Here is a 17,742-nt window from a genome sequence, read left to right as displayed (position 1 = left end):
TTACAAAACCCAACCTGCCCCACAGTGAAAAGCTTTCTGAGCTAGAGTTAGTACATATTGTGACATTTTTAGAAACTCCATCAAATAAAGAAGCGTTGGGTTGTTCTGTTCACTCTTTATGCAGTCTCCGGTCTGTACTTAATCCCACACAAACAGTCCCTTTTACACAAGCATGCCCTCTTAATTTATTTTTGCACACATTCAGACCATGTCATGTGGCAACGCTTACTCAAGAACAAGAGATTTATTTAAGGTTATGACTTTTTTTCTTTTATTTACACAGAATCTTGTTCCACCCAGCACTGAGTCACACACACCAGCTATGGCTGCGTATTAGATGTAATAGCAGCTTGACTAATGCACAGACACAAGTTCACATACTTCACATGAACACACCCAAGCCCAGGCCTGTTCCGGTGAGTGAACACGCTCGCCTGCTGTTGCTCAATTTCACATTAAATGTCTCTTGACTCCACTGCCGGTAATGGAGTGAGAAGGGTTTCGATAAGCCGCGCTCCAATACTTCTGGGCCAAACCAGTCTGGCCGTGTGGAGCAAGTGGCGTCGCTCGTGTTTTTCCAGTTCCACTGCATCCGAACGCCGACCGCTGAGAGCACCTGACCTCGTGTCGCACCCGACATGTGGTAAATCTTCCCATTTGTGCGCAGATCTGTACCTTATCCCCCACTCCACCCCACACAATGCCTTCAGAATGACATGTCAGACTTTTTTCCAGTCTTGGGTCACTTGGGCCGTGCGTTGCAAAACCCGGAAAACAAAGAATACCAGTCATACTAAAGTTGGGATAGTCGGGCTTCCCGAGTGTTACCATTGGTTCCTGCTGCACCTTGTCATAGCAACGGTTGCTGTGTTTAGGTGAGGTGTATATTTTGTTAATGAACTAAGATGTATGACCAAACTGGTGTACTTTTCATTTCGTCTGCTGTTGAAAGGGATGCGGCTTGTCCTTTCAAAGCGCACACACTGATCCTAAAGTGTTGCTTCAGACTGAATTATATGTGTTGACTGCATTGATTGATATATTGGCTCGGTATTTCCACATATGCCAGCGGTTAAAAGCAAACTTTGAGGAGCATATAGTCAGGAGCTAGTCGTCAGGTGTAAGCACCACGACCCTTCACTTTGCATGCACATATTTGTGTGCGTCTATGTTTGCACATAAAGTTTGTTGTGGAAAGGGGCCTGTAGGCTCCTGGCTCCGAGATGAAAGGCATTTCTCATGTGGCTGCGTTAAGTGCAGCTCCTGAGTCAGCGTGCAGCCACTAATTCCTCCCTCGCAGAGCGCCACTCTCCTTCCCCCTCTCTATGGCCTACATCTCAGTTCAGCTTGTGTAATTGACAATTACACCGCCTTGAAAAAACATTTGTGCGCCATGAACTTTTCCACATTTTGTCATGTTACGACCACAAACTTTAATGGGGTTTTTTATTGGGATTTTATGTGTCGGATCAACACAAAGTAGTACATCGCTGTAAAGGGGTAATAACAGGACACAAAGTTTTCTCTGATTTCCCCCTTAACAAAATTTAACAATTTCCTTCGGAAGTCATCTAAAGAGTGTGTTTGGAGAACATTTAGAGAAGCGGCTAAGAGACTCATAGTAACTCTGGAGGAGCTGGAGAGGAACAAATTTAGCTCAGTGATAAATTGTCCCACAAATTATTGCAATAAATGAAGATATTATGCAAGATATAGAACAGTGGCTTAATAATGCACAAACCAAAACACATTTTGGTTTTATTGTGACAAAATGTGTGAACTTTCAAAGGATGTGAATAGTTTATCAAGGCATTCATAGTAACGTACTGATTTTGCACTTTGGATGATGGCTATAAAATTCAATAAACCCACAGTCTGGTATTGTGTGATCTTGATGTTAGGGTGAATGGTACCAGTGGGTCTTTGTGTAACTACAGAGGAGGCTTACCCAGTGGTTTGACAGAGGCAGCCCTCTAAATAGAAATGACAAGTTAGTGATCGCCAAGAAAAAGATAGATGGAAATTGTTCTGTATCCCAGAGAGCATTCAAGACTCTCTTGCCAAGAGCTGGGGAGGATCGTAGAGCCAAACCAGTAAAAGGATGGGGCCTGGGGTCTCACTTGAAAATGTCCAACTATTTATTGTCACAATTTATGATGACAAGATCTGGTAAAAGCATACTTGGTAACATAGTTTATACATCCTTGAAGTCAACAGTTTAATCAGTGCCAGTGTGTATTGCAGACCAAGCTGCTGTTACTATATAAATTTACAGAAAAATCAGTTTCTGTGAGAAGTATCAGATTGGAAACTTGTCCAATCAGAGTATTTCATTAGATTGTTATGAAATATGTTGATCTCAGAATACCACTATTGGTGGTATTCTGAGATTTTAGGTTCCTTACATTATAGACCACAATATCAGTCCGTCTGTACATGAATCTGTCCATCCTTTCATCTTTACTCCCTCTGACAGTCCCGTCAGACCGTCAGTTCCTGAAACTATACACACACGCACACACACACAAAAAAAGCCCTCGTAAAAGTGCACAGTCAGGCAGTGTGACCCTGCTGGACTGTGCACAGAATAAAAAACTTGTGGGCCCCAAATGACCCAATTTATGTAGACCGCCGGAGGGTTAATGCTTTCGTCTGTTCATCCATTCACCCATTTATGCTTTTGTCTGTCTGTCTGTTCATCCATCTTTTCTTCCTTCAACACTTTTGTCCATCTGTTATCTGTCTCTTATTAGTTTCATCTGTCCATCCGTCCCTCCTTCGATCCATCCGGTCTTCCTTCTTTCGTTCTTGTTTTGTCTAGGATTAGGTTGGAATCGTCTAAAATTAGGTTAAAAGGGCCAGGAAAGTTTGGAAATACTGGAAAAGTACAGATATTTGACAAGAAAAATGTGTAGGCACCCTGCACGTACCTTTTTGTGCTCCATGGTTGTTCTTTAGCACCTGGCCACACAGTGTTCCAACGTTGGTCAGGTTGCAAGTTCAGGTGTTTCTTACCTCCTAAGGCAGAGTTGTTGGCATTTCTTTGCTCCGCCAGAAGCAACTCTCCCTCTACCCTGCGGCCTCCGGCTGTCAGCGGACTCGGCTGTGGCTTTGAGGGGAAAACTGGGAGAGCGAGATTGTTGAGCAACGAGTGACCTGTTTGTTTTATTTCAGCAGGCATTTCCCTGTTTCACAGTGGGAGAACATCCTCTTGTTCAGCGTTGGAGGTTGTGTGAAGTCGAGGCAGCCAGACAATGTTTTGCCACGGTGGGATCATAGACGGGGCAGAGCGTTAGCTTGACTGGTGAAACGCCTCTCACAGTAGCCGTAAACGGAGATGGAGATGCCGACTTTTACTAACCACAAGAATAAGAAGTTTGAAAAACCTAACGAGCTCTTCTTGTTGTTGGGTTGTTATTAAATTAAAAGAAAGTGGTATCAGTTCACCAAGGATGCTGACCCTGCGAACTTGCAGCCAATCCAGGTTGTCCTTGGCGTGCTGAGAGCATGTAAACCAGGAAGTGGCCTGAATAGTTCCCCACAAATGAGGGAAATGCGGGCTCTGTCAACATAGATCAAATCTGTCGAACATTTGCGAGAGAACGTTGGCAGCCCTCGCAGATCCCTCCCTAATCCCTTTTTTTTCCGTCAGGAACCATAACTGAGGGCACAACAATAGCAAACGTTATCATCCAGCCTCTCTGCGTCCGGTGTCATTTACTGTAGAGAGGACCAGGTGGTCACTAACTGTGATAAAATCCATTTAGAAGGACGTGGAGCCCGAGATATGGGAGTGTTGTCCTTTATATTGTTCCATGAGCCGGTTATTTTGGGCCTCGTGTGGAAACGATTAAATGTTACAAGCTGCCCGTGTGTTATTCATACACAATGCAGAGGACTGCAGATTTTACTGATACTTGTTAACACACCATCACCTCTGTTAATGAATAGTAAATAAGTGTTTTGAGCTGATTTTTCTAAAGGTTTAATCATCGATTATTTAATTGAACATTCCTGTGCTATAATAAATAATTTAGTCACTGTGTGAGAAACTAAGTTTGTTGTGATGTTCTAGGGCTTATTTCAGAGTTTAAGGTTTTTACAGGTCTTCCTTTTATAGACTAGGGCCTCAACTAAATGAGAATTTACGTCACAAGTGTCGAACTCCAGTCCTCAAGGGCCGCTGTCCTGCAATTTTTAGATGTGTCACAAGTACAAAACACTGGAATGAAATGGCTTAATTTCCTCCTCCTTGTGTAGATAAGTTCTCCAGAGCCTTGCTAATGACCTATTATTCTATTCAGGTGGTGCAGCAGAGACGCATCTAAAAGTTGCAGGACACCGGCCCTTGAGGACTGGAATTTGACACCCCTGATTTACGTAATCGATTATTCTTTCAGCTTCCACTAAAATATTGGGAAATTCTGCTGACTCCATGTAACGGGAGCAATTATTACTGCACATTAAAAAATGTTCTTATTTTGTTATTTAAGTCTGTTCTTGCAGTTTTCTTCTAATTCCTGTACATCTCTCCAGATAAAGATCGGCCTTCTGTTTTGTATGCTAATGAAAACAATCAACTAATTAGATTCTCTTCTTCTTTGTGTCTCCAGCCAAACCTTTCACTTCCAAAGTGAAGCAGATGCGTCTGCACAAGGAAGACTTTGAGATCCTGAAGGTTATTGGAAGAGGAGCATTCGGCGAGGTAACACACCATTTTGTTCTTTTTTTCCCCCTGATTTTGAGAAAATCATGGGGCTTATTACTAAAGCGGAAATGAAAGCTTGATTGATCTACGTTAAAGACAGTTAGGGGAATTGAAACAATCTTCATGCCTCAGATCTGACGATCACCACCATGACGCGGTTTGTTTTTTCATTTGAAAAATCTGCAAGTGTTTGGAATGTCCTCGGTTTTAACTTACGGCTTTGACGATTTCCCAGGTCAGCAGGTGTCTAGAAGAGATCCTCCTTTATTGCTATTTGCTCAAATGGCAGAAGACTGGAGTGTTTTTGCATTTGACAGTGATTTCCTTGCTGCTGCATTCCATCAGCAGTGTGTAACGTTAGTCTGCCACCTGAGCATGACTCTACATGCTTCTCCAACGGAGCTCCCAGAATCCTTTTTCTGCTCCTAATCTTTGAATTTACTCTAAATTAGACGACCTTAGGAAGCAGGAAGTGTGACTTAAGGGATTTTGAAATCCATTTTATATGTCCATGCCTCTGGGGAGGTGAGGAAAAAAAAAAGTTTGTGTCATTGAGTTTCAGGTAATGATGTCAAAGAAGAGGAATGTTGAAAGGACAAGTATTGGAGTCCTTAGCTGCTAAAACAGGACATTTTCAAGATGTCAGGTCTTTTACTAGAGTCGTTCAGAACCAGAATTGCTCTAATTAGATGTGCTGTGTGGCCAGTATTTAAAATAGTTAATCCATTCCTTTACAAATTGGAGCAAATTCCTGGTCGCCACCGCCGTCATGTACAAAATATTCCCCAAGTTTTTTGAGCTTGGACATAAACTTCTGGTTCGTGTATGTGGGAGAGAGGCGACTGTTTCGCAGGTGTTTTCAGTAGAGATGCACTGATTAGAGACGATGTTACTAATTTTCAAGTTTTTATTTTTCTTTTAACTCCCAACGTGTCTTTTGCCAAGTCTGACTCACTTCTAGAGTTTTAATGAACAGCTGTGGGCACCGCCAGCCAAAAAGGTTGGTTACACTAACCTTAAAGCGATAACCATAAACATTAGTCCTGCTAATGATAACGCGCTATGGCACCATGGTATTGATTGGAAGCTAATGCTAAAGCGCTAAGTTCAACCATGTTGACACCCATCATGTCATTGACGTGACGTGTTTTATTGGGCTCAAATTTGTTACACTTGACGTGATAAAAGCTTTCACTCACATGGTTTTGATTTTATAATTGTTGAGTGTTGCTAACTCTGGAGCTGATTTTGGCTAATTGACCACTGAAGGGATTCAGATGGAAAGCACACAGGACATTAGTGGATTTGAAACTGTTCACTGATGTATTCTAGACATCTCGCATCACAGGTGGAGAACATGAGGAACTTAAATGAAATTGCTGTGTAAAAACTTTTCATCCACTTCAAAGATTAAAGCATGACTATAAATGTCCAACAACTTGAAGAACAGGTGATGTGTGATACTTAAACACAGATGTTGAACTCTATTGAACTGAAAGCTAGCTAAGTTGGTGCCTTATGATTTGTCCGAGAAAATGAATTTATTTGAAGCTAAGTGCACTAACTGTTTTCAAAGTTAGCAAAATGCTGAAGTGCTCATAGGCATATTTGCTCCGTTATAGCAACACGCGTACTTTTGCGATGTTGTAACTCTTTCTCTGCGATATCCTCATAATTACACCCACTAAACTCTCTGCTTTTAATACGCCAGCATACATGGCAGTATAGGAAATAATGTAAGAGTGGCTTCATTTGACTTAAGCAAATACAAACCCATACTTACACATGTTATGTAAAACTCATGTGTTGCCGTCCAGCAGCAGTTGGACATGTGAAGGATGTTTTGCAGGAGTCACATTAGGCAACACGAACCAAACTCAATAGTGTGGAATTGCGTTTTTATTCGTCAGTGAAAAATGGCTTTGGATGTCTTCTATTATTACTGGAGGTTTTTTTTGTTTTTTTGTGTGTGTTTTTAGAGAAAAATTAGTGTAGGGAGGGGAAGACGAGGGCAAATTGTGAGGAAAAACAACATTTTTAGGAGGGGAGAGTGTGCTCAGGACAGTTTGATGTCACCCTCTGATTGGCAGCAGCAGGAAGAGAGACGGTGCCAGGTGTGTGTCGTAGTGGATCTGCACCGATGAATGGAGCGGTTTGTCCCGGCCCACTGACTGTGAGATCGCTTTATCAATATTGAGAGAAAAAAAAACTGTTTTTGCAATGTACTTCTTTCAAGCATCGAGTTCTTTCAAGTCACCCACTTTGAAATTTTTATTTGCACCCTTGAATCTGATCTGATTTTTGTTTTGAACCGAGATGAAGATCAGAGTAGAGGTGAAGGGGGCGGGGGAAAGAGAGGGGTCGAGGAAAGAACAAAAACAGAGAGGCACTGCCAAGATCACTCCTTTCCTTCTGTCCTCCCTCATTCCTCCTCTCTAGTGAGAGATCACTGGGGGGAAATCCAAACACTGCAGGAATGTTATCATTGTATTGCATTAGCAGCATTCCCCTGGTTAATTTAATAGGATGCAGACTCCTCCGTTTCATAGCACCGCTCTGTTTGCTTCCCGTCTTCTTACTTCTGTCTTTCACATTTAAAAAAAAAAATTCTTCAAGTCCATCTTTACGTCAGCGTTTCGGACTCTAATAAATCTTGTTTTTGTAAAGAATACCAAAAAAACCCTGAACCCATAAACGGTGTCCGTTGAAAGCAATGGGAATAACTTGAGTTTGTGTGAACTCGTGCCTTGGCTGTCTGCTCACACAGCGGTTTGTCGCTGCTGCTTGTGCAGCTCCTTTTTTGGCAAAACTGTAAAGCTGGAGCCCAGGAAGTTTTTTTTTTTTCCCAGGGCTATGTTTAGTAATTAGCAGTCAGGGAAAACTGGCAGTTGTTAATGCGGGACGGTGAGTTGGGTCGTCGTAGCAGCGTGATCTTTAGGCATCGGTGAGAAATAGCAGCTATAAAAGGAAACGTTGGGGAGCTTCAAGATGTCCTCTGTTCTTCTCAAGTCCATCACAACCCGTTTGACTGATGGGAATGAAACGATGTGTATGTACAGAGTCTGGATCAGGAAGTCAGTGTCCAAGTTCAATGTAATTTTCTTTCCCTTTCATTTAGTATCAATTTATGCCCCCGTATTACGATTCCCATGTACATACTGTGGCTAAATCCAAGGTTCAGTAGGATTTGATGGCCTTCATTTTTTTCAATCCATTGAAACTTTCCTCAGATTATTTTAAGATGGATGGTTTTATTGCCTCCTCCAGTCATGTGTTACAGAAAGCCACTGTATGTAAACGTTTCTAATGTGACTAATCGTGGTGGGACTCGGTTCAAATTAAAATTCTGATAAGGTTAATTGCACGGTCTGGACTTTATCAATCACAAGTAATCGCATTTCAATTTATACCCATATATTGACAGAATCAAAAACATTTTAAACATTTTAAATTTCTGCTTGTTTGTTGAATAAATAGGCATGTGAGCTCAACAATAAAGATACGTATTGCTTTTAGTCTGTCATTTGGGTAGATGGCAGCTATAAGCAATGAGGTTTGTAAGATAAAAACTGTATGGTTCATAAAACTTCAAATTTGGTTTCCATAAAAACGGCACATATCGAACATCATCATAAACATTCATCGTAACCTGATTAATGAAACAAGTAGTACATTTGGACGCTGTTCCTTTAAGGCTGTTCTTGTGGTGTTTTGGTTTACAGAAGCTGTGGATGAAAATAAAACAATTTTGTTTGTTTTGTTCCTGCTACATTCCTGATATTATGAGAATCGATTAGCGTTCATTGGTCCAAGTAGACGCACAACAAGTTGATCATTCACCTATTACCTGACCTCTTTCTTCCAAAGCGTTTCCTTCTATTAGCAGCTTGTGCAGAGAATGAAGGCAGTTTGCTGCAGACTCTGTCATTACTGAGTCTGCAGCGAACTGTCTGACAGAGGACTGTTTCCATTCTTTTAAAGGAAGGCTTTAAACTGTGAAAGTTGTACAGAAATGTGCTTTAGACATGCAAATGTTTCTTTTTCATCGATCACTGTGCAGCTCAGAGCCAAACAGATGGTGAACTGTGCAGTAACCAATTCATCAGTGTCAGGAGATAAACCGTCCCTCCGTGCGAACCTTGTCCTTTTGCTTATCGGAGGCTGAGAAACGGTTCAAGAACCATTTTTTTTTTGTCATTATTTAAGCAGGAATAACTTTTATTGCAGAGTGCTCTGGCTCTGGGGAGCCAGCGCACTCGCACATAATCAGAGAGGTAACCTAGGTGAGCTTCACTGCAGTGATTCTCTCGTGCAGTGTAATCATTTACTCTGATTATTATTGAAATAGTCAGTGTAAATGATTATTTTAATAGTTGAGTAATTGATTGTGACAAATAAATGTGTAATTGAATACAAAATTGTGCAATTCTGTGCTAGCTACTTAAGCTAGCAAAAGAAATATGAGAAAATGCGAGTAAATAAAAAATTATTGTTTCTTTTTGCTAAACAAAAAGAAGAAAAAAAGTTCAAATTCAATGATTCAAGTTTCATGTTTGAAGTATTAAAGAAATTAATGCCTCAATTTCAGCTTGAGGCAATAGTAAACATTAACGTTTGTATTATATTTACTTTGTTCTCAAGTTTGAGGTATTTAAGTAGTAAGAATTTAAAGTACAGAAACAGATTTTTTTTTTAAAAGTTTTGCGTTAAATTTTTAGAAAATTAAGAAACAAACTCTGCCTTTTATAATATACCTCACTTTCAGTCTCAAGTTTGAAATATGTAAATAAACACACTTACACATATATATATATACTCTATATATATATCAAAATTTGTAAATTGATATTTCTAAAGTATTTTTTCATGCAATGACTTGATAAGTAAATATTAAAAGTGATTAAATGGAGTTGAAATATCTTGAGCAGAAGCTACAACTGGGGAAAATCCCAGTATTTAGGCTGCAGAGGGAAAAGCCACAGATCTGGAAGGATTTTAATCTGGTAGCAGATTAACATAAAACGACTCATCATAATCTGAAGTTGAGCTTAGTGTTTCACTCTGTAATTTTTATAAATTGATCTAGAACATACACACTAGTGACATTTTGTTGATTTCCTCCTAACTCCATCATTTACTTGTAAAGAAAGTTAAAACTTCTTACTTGTCTGCAGTTTTCCCCACAGTTTCCTTTTCATATTTCTGGCTTTAGTTAAATTTATTTATTTTGAATCCTTATCTCAAATTTCCTCTTCTTTCTTTCCCCACATGACTAACTCAGAATTTATCTCTTATTAAAATAATTCTCTGCAAGACTTTTTGTTGTTGTTGTTGTTGCTAAGTTCACACACTAATGGCCTTTATGGGGAGAGCTTTGTTTCTTTAGACTGTTGCAGTTTCATCTCCTGTTTCTTCCCAGGATAAGATGCAATACATAGATATAATGCTTATGTAGTTTGATATTTTTCTCACAATGTCAACTAAAAATGCATTTTTTCTTTTCCTTCTTGCAGGTCGCGGTGGTAAAAGTGAGAAACACGGATAAGGTCTTCGCTATGAAGATTCTCAACAAGTGGGAAATGCTCAAGCGAGCAGAGGTTAGCACCGATCGTATTAGTTCTGGTTATCGAAAGCAGTCTGCAGGAGTGATCATGGAAGTGGCTCAAGGAAAATGATGAAGATTAAAATAAAAAAAAACGAAAGAAAGGGCCTCCTGTCAGGAAAAACCACATTCTCCGTGGAATTTCTTTCGAATCAAACATTTCTTGATGGATTGCAGAACATGTCGCAGCCTGATCTGCCCATGCGTGTTTTTCTCATCATCTTCTTCCTGACACCCTCCTCACATCTCTGTCGGCCTGCTGAGTTTCTGATCGTAGCGGCTCACACGTCGCAAAGCAAAAGGAAAAAAAAAAACAACAAAATGCTCCACAGTGTTTAGACGTACGTGCAAATACGCGTAAGCACCCAGAGACAGGAAACGCAACGACGGATCCACAGACAAGATCTGCATAAATCTGCAACTTCTACAACCTAAAGATACTATGTTTTTATGCTCTGGCAAATGATTTAGAGCCACAACTGTGACGTCGCGTTTAAAAGACAGCGTACACGTTTCTATGAACCACCTTTTTCTTTTGCAATATTTTTAATCAAAATAAATATAAAATTGAGCAAAAAGAGGACGGATCTTGTTTCTTTCAGTGGAAAACGAAATAAACTTTTTTTCATTATTTTTCAAAAATAATGAAAAAACAAATTCTTTCCTACATAATAAAAAAAAACATAAGAAAGCATGTTTGTGTTACTTTTATTTAATTCTGTGTGGAAGTTAAACTTAAATATTGCAAGAGGAAATGGCTAAAACTCTTCAGTTATTATCATATCTATAGTTAAAATATTAGTAGGTTCTTTTTCACTTTAACCAAAATTAAGAGACCCAAAAGCTTCAGTCCCTATTTATAGATATTAAATTTACACATCACTACCTTCCTAATTTAAGTGTTTATTTTTTTGTTGTTGTTTGTTTTTTTTTTTTATTTGTTGCCAAAATGATTTTGTATTTTTCTACCTAAATCATCTTTTGACAAGAAAATAACACAAGCCGTTATTTTAGGAAGGTGATATAGATTTACAACATATGGCTATTAACTTTAAGTGTTTTTCTAGTTATTTTGATGGTAATTTATTGATTTTGCACAATACAAATATGAAGACATCTTTTGGCAAAAAAATTCTTTAATTGGTCCTCTTCTGTTCCTCCAAAATACGGAGAAATAAGTTGCATAACGAGAATAATGAAAGGTACAGACCAGGTTTTTTGACTCTGAGATCATTCCAGATAAATTTGCGATATCGGCAGGTCAGCTATCAAAACTTCATCACCGCTTTACTGCTGCAGGGAAAAACTTTTTTTTTTGCCATGATTTATTCCTCCAGCTTGCAGAAAGTCTCTCTCACACACACACACACACACACACACACACACATGTCCAGGAACGTAGAAGATTTTGAATCGTCATTGAATCTTTGTGCAGACGGCGTGCTTTCGAGAGGAGCGGGACGTTTTGGTGAATGGAGACAGCCAGTGGATCACCACCCTGCACTACGCCTTCCAGGACGACAACAACCTGGTAACACAGAAACCTCCCTCCTCTGCAGCCTGGGGAGCCGCATAGAAACATGTTTTCAGCAGATAGTGTGCATAGAATCAATAACCAAAAGAAATAAAAAATTCAACTCTGATGTCACCATTATAGGGATATTACTAATGTAATAAACACGAAAACAAATCCAGTTTCATTAACAGTTCACTTCCTCTGGAGTGGGCTTAATGTGGGTGATGCTTGTATAAATAAACGGCTTACGCTTTTTGATGTCGCACATCCTGCATTGTGACTATTGTTCATACAAACATTGCATCGTCATGCTGCAACTGCTCTGTTTGTGTGCGTCTGTGTTCATAGTAACGACATCACTGTCGAGGTTGCATCACAGTATTTTTCTTAGTATTGTTCTGATAACAATAAAAGTGACAATAAGAACTATTGTTGCTTCTTTGTTAGAGGCACAGTAGTCAAAGCCCCGCGAACACAAATGCTGCTCTTGAAAAACACTCGCATTTGTAAACCGCCTCTTTGGGACACCAGTCACAAAAGATTGTGACATGAAACTGAGATAGACACAGTATGTAACTGCGCACGGTAACTGCATTTAAAGCTGCAGTACATAACATTAATAAAAATGTTTATTTTTACATATTTGATGAAAGTGTCACCATGTTGTGTCAGGCTAGTATGAGACAGATCATCTGTGAAAAATCAAGCTTCTCTGCCTTCTCCTAGTGCGAACTATAAACAACCAATCACAGCTGGGAGGGTTTTAAACAATCGTTAAGTGTAATTTGTCACATCAAAGATAAATCTAAATTCTCACCACGATAAGAACGCATCACGACAAATGAAATAAATAAATGCCCACCCCATGTCCGTCACTTTTGCTATGTCACCCTTCAGGTTGTTTTTGGAGCTCAGTAGCTCCTCCGCATGATGGGATCAGTGCTTTGTTTCCTCACTGTGGTGAAGATCAGGATTAAAACTAGTCTGGAAAATGGGAAGCCTGGTTATAAACAGATTATATAAGTTCATGGAGAACACAAAAAGAAATGTGTGGCTGGTCAGACGAACTTTGTCTCGCTTTAATTGGTAGCTGCAGGCATTCCTTCTCCCTTTAGCCGGGCTGTTAGTCCACCCTGCATGACCCTGAGCTGAAATGCCAGAACTGCTTCTCATTCCATTTCCCACATTCTCACAACAAATGCTCGACAACTCCCTAAGGCTTTAAAGATATTCGCCGCGGCCCATCTTTCCGTTTATTTTTAGGCGAACCCAAACACATGAAACTATTTAGGTGCGAGTTTAGCATCCGTTTAGATAAAGATGTGTTTACTGTTCTCTTTTTTGTGTGTGTGTGTGTGTGTGTGTGTGTGTGTGTTTTTCTTGCATCCTTAATGTGTTTACTTCTTCTCCAGTACCTGGTCATGGACTACTACGTGGGTGGCGACCTGCTGACCCTGCTGAGCAAGTTTGAGGACCGACTGCCTGAAGAAATGGCCAAGTTCTACCTTGCTGAGATGGTGCTGGCCATCGACTCCGTTCACCAGCTCCACTACGTCCACAGGTGAGGCGGCGGGACATCGTGCGAAGGTTCCTGTTGGAATGTATGCAGCCGTTTCTAAGCAAGAGGCTAACGGAGCAAGAACTCGCAATGATGGATGCTTGATGTATTTACACCAGTCCTGCAGCTGTGGGAAATATTCCAGCTTGGGGGAGGCAGCATGTCGGGGTTCTGGAAAATGATTTCAATCAGTTGGGGACAGAAGTTAAAGGCGAAAAGCTCGATTGGTAAAATAATGTGTTATTGGAGAACAAATGGTCCAAAATACCAGAGCAGTGAATCAGAGTGAATACTTTGCAAAGGAATTCACAAGTTCTTCAGATTTTGTCATGTTCTAAAAACAAACTTCAAGGTATTTTATTAGAATTTGATTTTGTAAACCAAAATAAAACAGTGCATAGTTGTAAGAAAAACCGCATATTTTTAAAATTTATTTACCTAAAATACATAAAAGTGTTAAAATGTGTTCAATCCTCTAATGCTGTTACCCTTAAATAAACCAGCTGTCCACTAGCAAGTAGAGTCTAGAACTGTAGTTTGCCTAAAAACCTCCATCTCTGTTCAGTTGACATGAACTCTGGTGCGGTTTGGATGCATATATAAATGCCATGTGGACCCGAGACCGCTCCAAAAGCAGGAAGTTGACCATAGTGCATTCTGGGTAAACGCAACCAAAACACGTGTGAGTTAAGTGGTCTTGCGGTCTTTTACCAATGACCAAGAAGAAATCCTCTTGCAGCTAAAATCTGACACCAATCCGTTTTTATTTATATTTTGTGAAAAAGGAAGTTGCGATTAGTTTCTTCTTCAGATATTTCCATGTCGCTTCCTTCAGTGATTCTTCTCGGCGCTACCACTGCCGAGGAGGTGAATCGTTTCATCAAGGGGTTTGGTTTGTTTGACACAGCTGAAAATGTAGCAAGTGTTGCATTGTTAGTCGCCAATCAGCCCAGACCTTCAGGTGTGAAAGCACCTTAAAAACAAAATTGGCTGCATTTCCATTTACTGTAACTGCACTTGTCCAGACTTCCAAAAATAAATGATCAAATGATATTGTGATAGGATGAAGTAGTTTTTTTCCTCCTGTAACAAAATGGATGCATTTAAAAAAACTGTAATGGAAATACTGTTGAAGAAGACAACAGGAAGTAGAAGTAGCAGGATTATGGTGCAGCGTGTTTTTTAATGAGTTATTGCGATCGCAGTCTTATTCACATGATTTTAGTGGCATATTTTTTTTCCAAAAACATTTTATTGAATTTTGAACAAGTTCTCCTTACAGTTTTTACATGACTCTAATTTCCCACATCTTCAGAGAAAAAAGAAAAGACAACCAGAAAAAAAAAGAAGAAAGACACACAAAAACTTCTCATAAAACGGGGGTGTTCAGACGATTTCTAACTGGTTAGATATAAGTGTACACTTCTATACATCATAGCACATCGCAGGTTCCTACAAGTCCGAATTCAAATGGGCCCTCTGACAGGTCTAAATCCTTAATGAAAGTAATGAAAGGCTCCCATATTCTCTCAAAAGATATTGTTTGGATTTCTTAATATATGTTATTCTTTCTAGCGGCAAATTGGATGCCATCTCTCTCAACCATTGCGTGGCACTTGGTCTGTTGACATTTTTCCAAGCCAAAGCTATACATTTTTTTGCTGCCAGTGAGCTTATATCTATAAAAGTACATTCTGTTTTACTAAAATGATGGTTCTCAGGGTATAGAGCCAGCAAGAACAATTTAGGATCCAGTAAAATCGGCTTTAAGATAATCTTTTCAATTATAACTTTCACCTCTGTCCAAAACAAAGTAATTTGTCTGCATTCCCACATACAGTGTATTAACGTCCCTTTAGAGTTGCACTTTATGCACAGATCTGGAATGTTGTTATTGTATTTATTTAAATGTACGGGTGTAACATAGATACGCATTAGCCATTTAAATTGTAGAATTCTAAATCGACTGTTAATGGACATTGTGTGGGTTTTTATACAGGTCCTTTTCCAGTCCTGTTCACTGACATTTGATAATAGGTCCAAATTCCAGTTTATGAGCCTTTTATTTGAGTTCTCTGTTGAGTAAGAGAGCAACACTTTATAATGGTCTGAAATTATACCCTTTCTTAAATTATCCCGGGTCATTAATTTTTCGAGCGTTGTAAGGGGAGGCCTGTTTAGATTACTGTTATTTGCTTTCACAAAGCTTCTTATCTGAAGAAACTTAAAATAATGCTTTTTGTTTAGCCTGAATTTGGTTTGTAGCTCCCCGAATGACGAAAATATATCCGAATTTGATGGGTAAAGGTCACCAATACTCTTTAAGCCTTGCAATGCCCAAAGCTGAAAGGTTCCATCTGCCCTACCTGGGGCAAATAGCTGATTACCCCATATTGGGCTAAATTGGGATATCCCGTCTGGCTCCTCAAGGTATTTTTTAACCTCCTGCCAAATTTTAATCATGTTTTTCAGAATGGGATTCGTAGTGTGTTTCTGTAGTTTATTTGATGTATCGGAATATATGAACAATGGAAGAGCTAAACTTAAATTATGGGATTCCATTTCTACCCAATGAGGTTTTCCTTTATCTGCAAAATAGAACATAATAGTCCTTAATTGTGTTGCCCAATAATAAAATTTAAAGTTGGGGCACTTTAACCCCCCTCTGTCAAATGGTAAATAAAGCAACGAAAGACGTATCCTGGACCTTCCATTGTTCCATATGAAGCCTAATATGTTTTTTTTCAACCAGTTAAATAATTCAGGAGGAGGCGGTAGGGGAATGCTCTGAAAGAGGTATAAGAGCTTTGGAAGTATACTCATCTTCAGAACATTAACTCTTCCTAATATGGACAGAGGCAAGGTTGTCCAGTTGTCAAATGAGGTGGCTATTGTTTTCAGGTGCTCGTAATTGTATTTCACTATCTGTTGTAATTCTGGGAAGATCTGAACACCTAAATATTCAAAATGTTCCACTACTTTAAAGTGCTTAATCTCCCTGGTGGGATTAGTCCTTTCGCCGCCATTTAATAGCAGAATAGAAGACTTTGTATTGTTTACTTTGTAACCTGAGATTCTCCCAAATTCCTGAATCACCCCCTCCACCGCCGGTATTGAATATTTCAGATCTGTTAGAAATAAAATAACATCATCAGCAAATTAGTGGCATATTTAATGGAAACACATGGATTGTAAATTTGTGTTTTTCGCCACTGACAAAAAATCGACAAATTTTTGCTTACATTTGTCATGGGAACAAAGCCACTATGAGACTAAGAACTTGTCTCCTTCCTCTCTCTGTGAAGAAAGGTCACCCAGTTCCTGCCTCGTCTCTCTTGCTTAGCTGTTCGTCTTATCGCGACTTCTCACTTGACAAACAAAATGCCTCAAATCTCACTGTTGACACAGCACAGCATGGGAAACACTTCCTCCCTGACGCGGGCGCCAAAAGAATTTTTTTTCTAGCCGACTAAAGATTCCCCTCGGGAGCAGGATATGAGGATCTTCTAGACAGGAAGTAGTCACATGGGCACGTTAACATAATTACAGCTTTGCTTTCACCGGGGGCCCGTCGCAGCACAAATGAGCGAAAGAATGATGGCTAGACAGAGGGAATAATGTGAGATAATTAGAAAAGAAGGGAGGGTCAGAAAGAGGCAGAGATAAAGCTCGGCGGCTCGGTATGTTGGGTGTGTCCAGGTTTTATTTTTCTTTTTTCCTTGTCTGTAATACACCACCGCTCACTCAGACACACTGGGTGACAATGACAGAGTCAAAGACGCATGTAAATATAAATGTATGGAAAGAAAGGGAGCCAATAGCTGCGAGCGGGAGCCACTAATTGCATGGTGTTGCTAGGGGCCGCGGGTTGGGGTTGGTGGATGGAAAGAAGAAGGGACGGGGAGCAGGGGGCCGTGGCCTTTCTCTTTTGGTCTGCCTGTGGACACTTTGGGACACTAATGACCGGCTTTAGAGGTGTGTGGGTGGAGGTGTGGTTGCTGTCACCAGCCACCCCCCCCACCCCAACCTTTCCTTTGCTCTCACTTACACACAAATTCTTCACACACACACACAAACTCTCATGGGAGTTTTCGGTGCCGACTTTTGGAGAGGGTGGAGACGGCCGGGCATGTCCCCTGAGGAGGGAGGAGAGGAGGGTGTGTCCTGCTGGCTAGCGCCGTCTGATGACTCTGTGTGTGTTTGTGCATGTGTGTGTTAGCATGCGAATCCGGATGTGTGTTTATCTCATTGCTATTTTCTGTGTGTCGTGCTGCTCTGAACCCTGGACGGTTATGTGTTTTAATGGTTTTTAATTGAAAATGTGGAATAGTTGATTTAGCTGTGATTGCTAGCATACA

The 17,742-nt window shown here is 40.1% G+C and overlaps 1 protein-coding gene across 10 annotated transcripts in view; it reads left to right on the top strand.

Moving 5' to 3' along the window:
• cdc42bpab (CDC42 binding protein kinase alpha (DMPK-like) b) overlaps positions 1 to 17,742 on the top strand; it is a 78,869-nt gene that overhangs the window by 24,618 nt on the left and 36,509 nt on the right. For all 10 annotated transcript variants that reach the window (XM_055044644.1, XM_055044641.1, XM_055044640.1 and 7 more), the window contains exons 3-6: positions 4,614 to 4,705; positions 10,222 to 10,305; positions 11,746 to 11,841; positions 13,239 to 13,387. In XM_055044644.1, the coding sequence (XP_054900619.1) occupies positions 4,614 to 4,705; positions 10,222 to 10,305; positions 11,746 to 11,841; positions 13,239 to 13,387 (421 nt within the window). The remainder of the gene's footprint in view (positions 1 to 4,613; positions 4,706 to 10,221; positions 10,306 to 11,745; positions 11,842 to 13,238; positions 13,388 to 17,742) is intronic.

Source organism: Poeciliopsis prolifica, unplaced genomic scaffold (assembly GCF_027474105.1).
Source record: "Poeciliopsis prolifica strain line A6 unplaced genomic scaffold, Auburn_PproV2 SCAFFOLD020, whole genome shotgun sequence".
Taxonomy (NCBI): Eukaryota; Metazoa; Chordata; class Actinopteri; order Cyprinodontiformes; family Poeciliidae; genus Poeciliopsis; species Poeciliopsis prolifica.
Note: the sequence above shows the minus strand (reverse complement) of the source record. Positions and strands in the feature narration are given on the sequence as shown.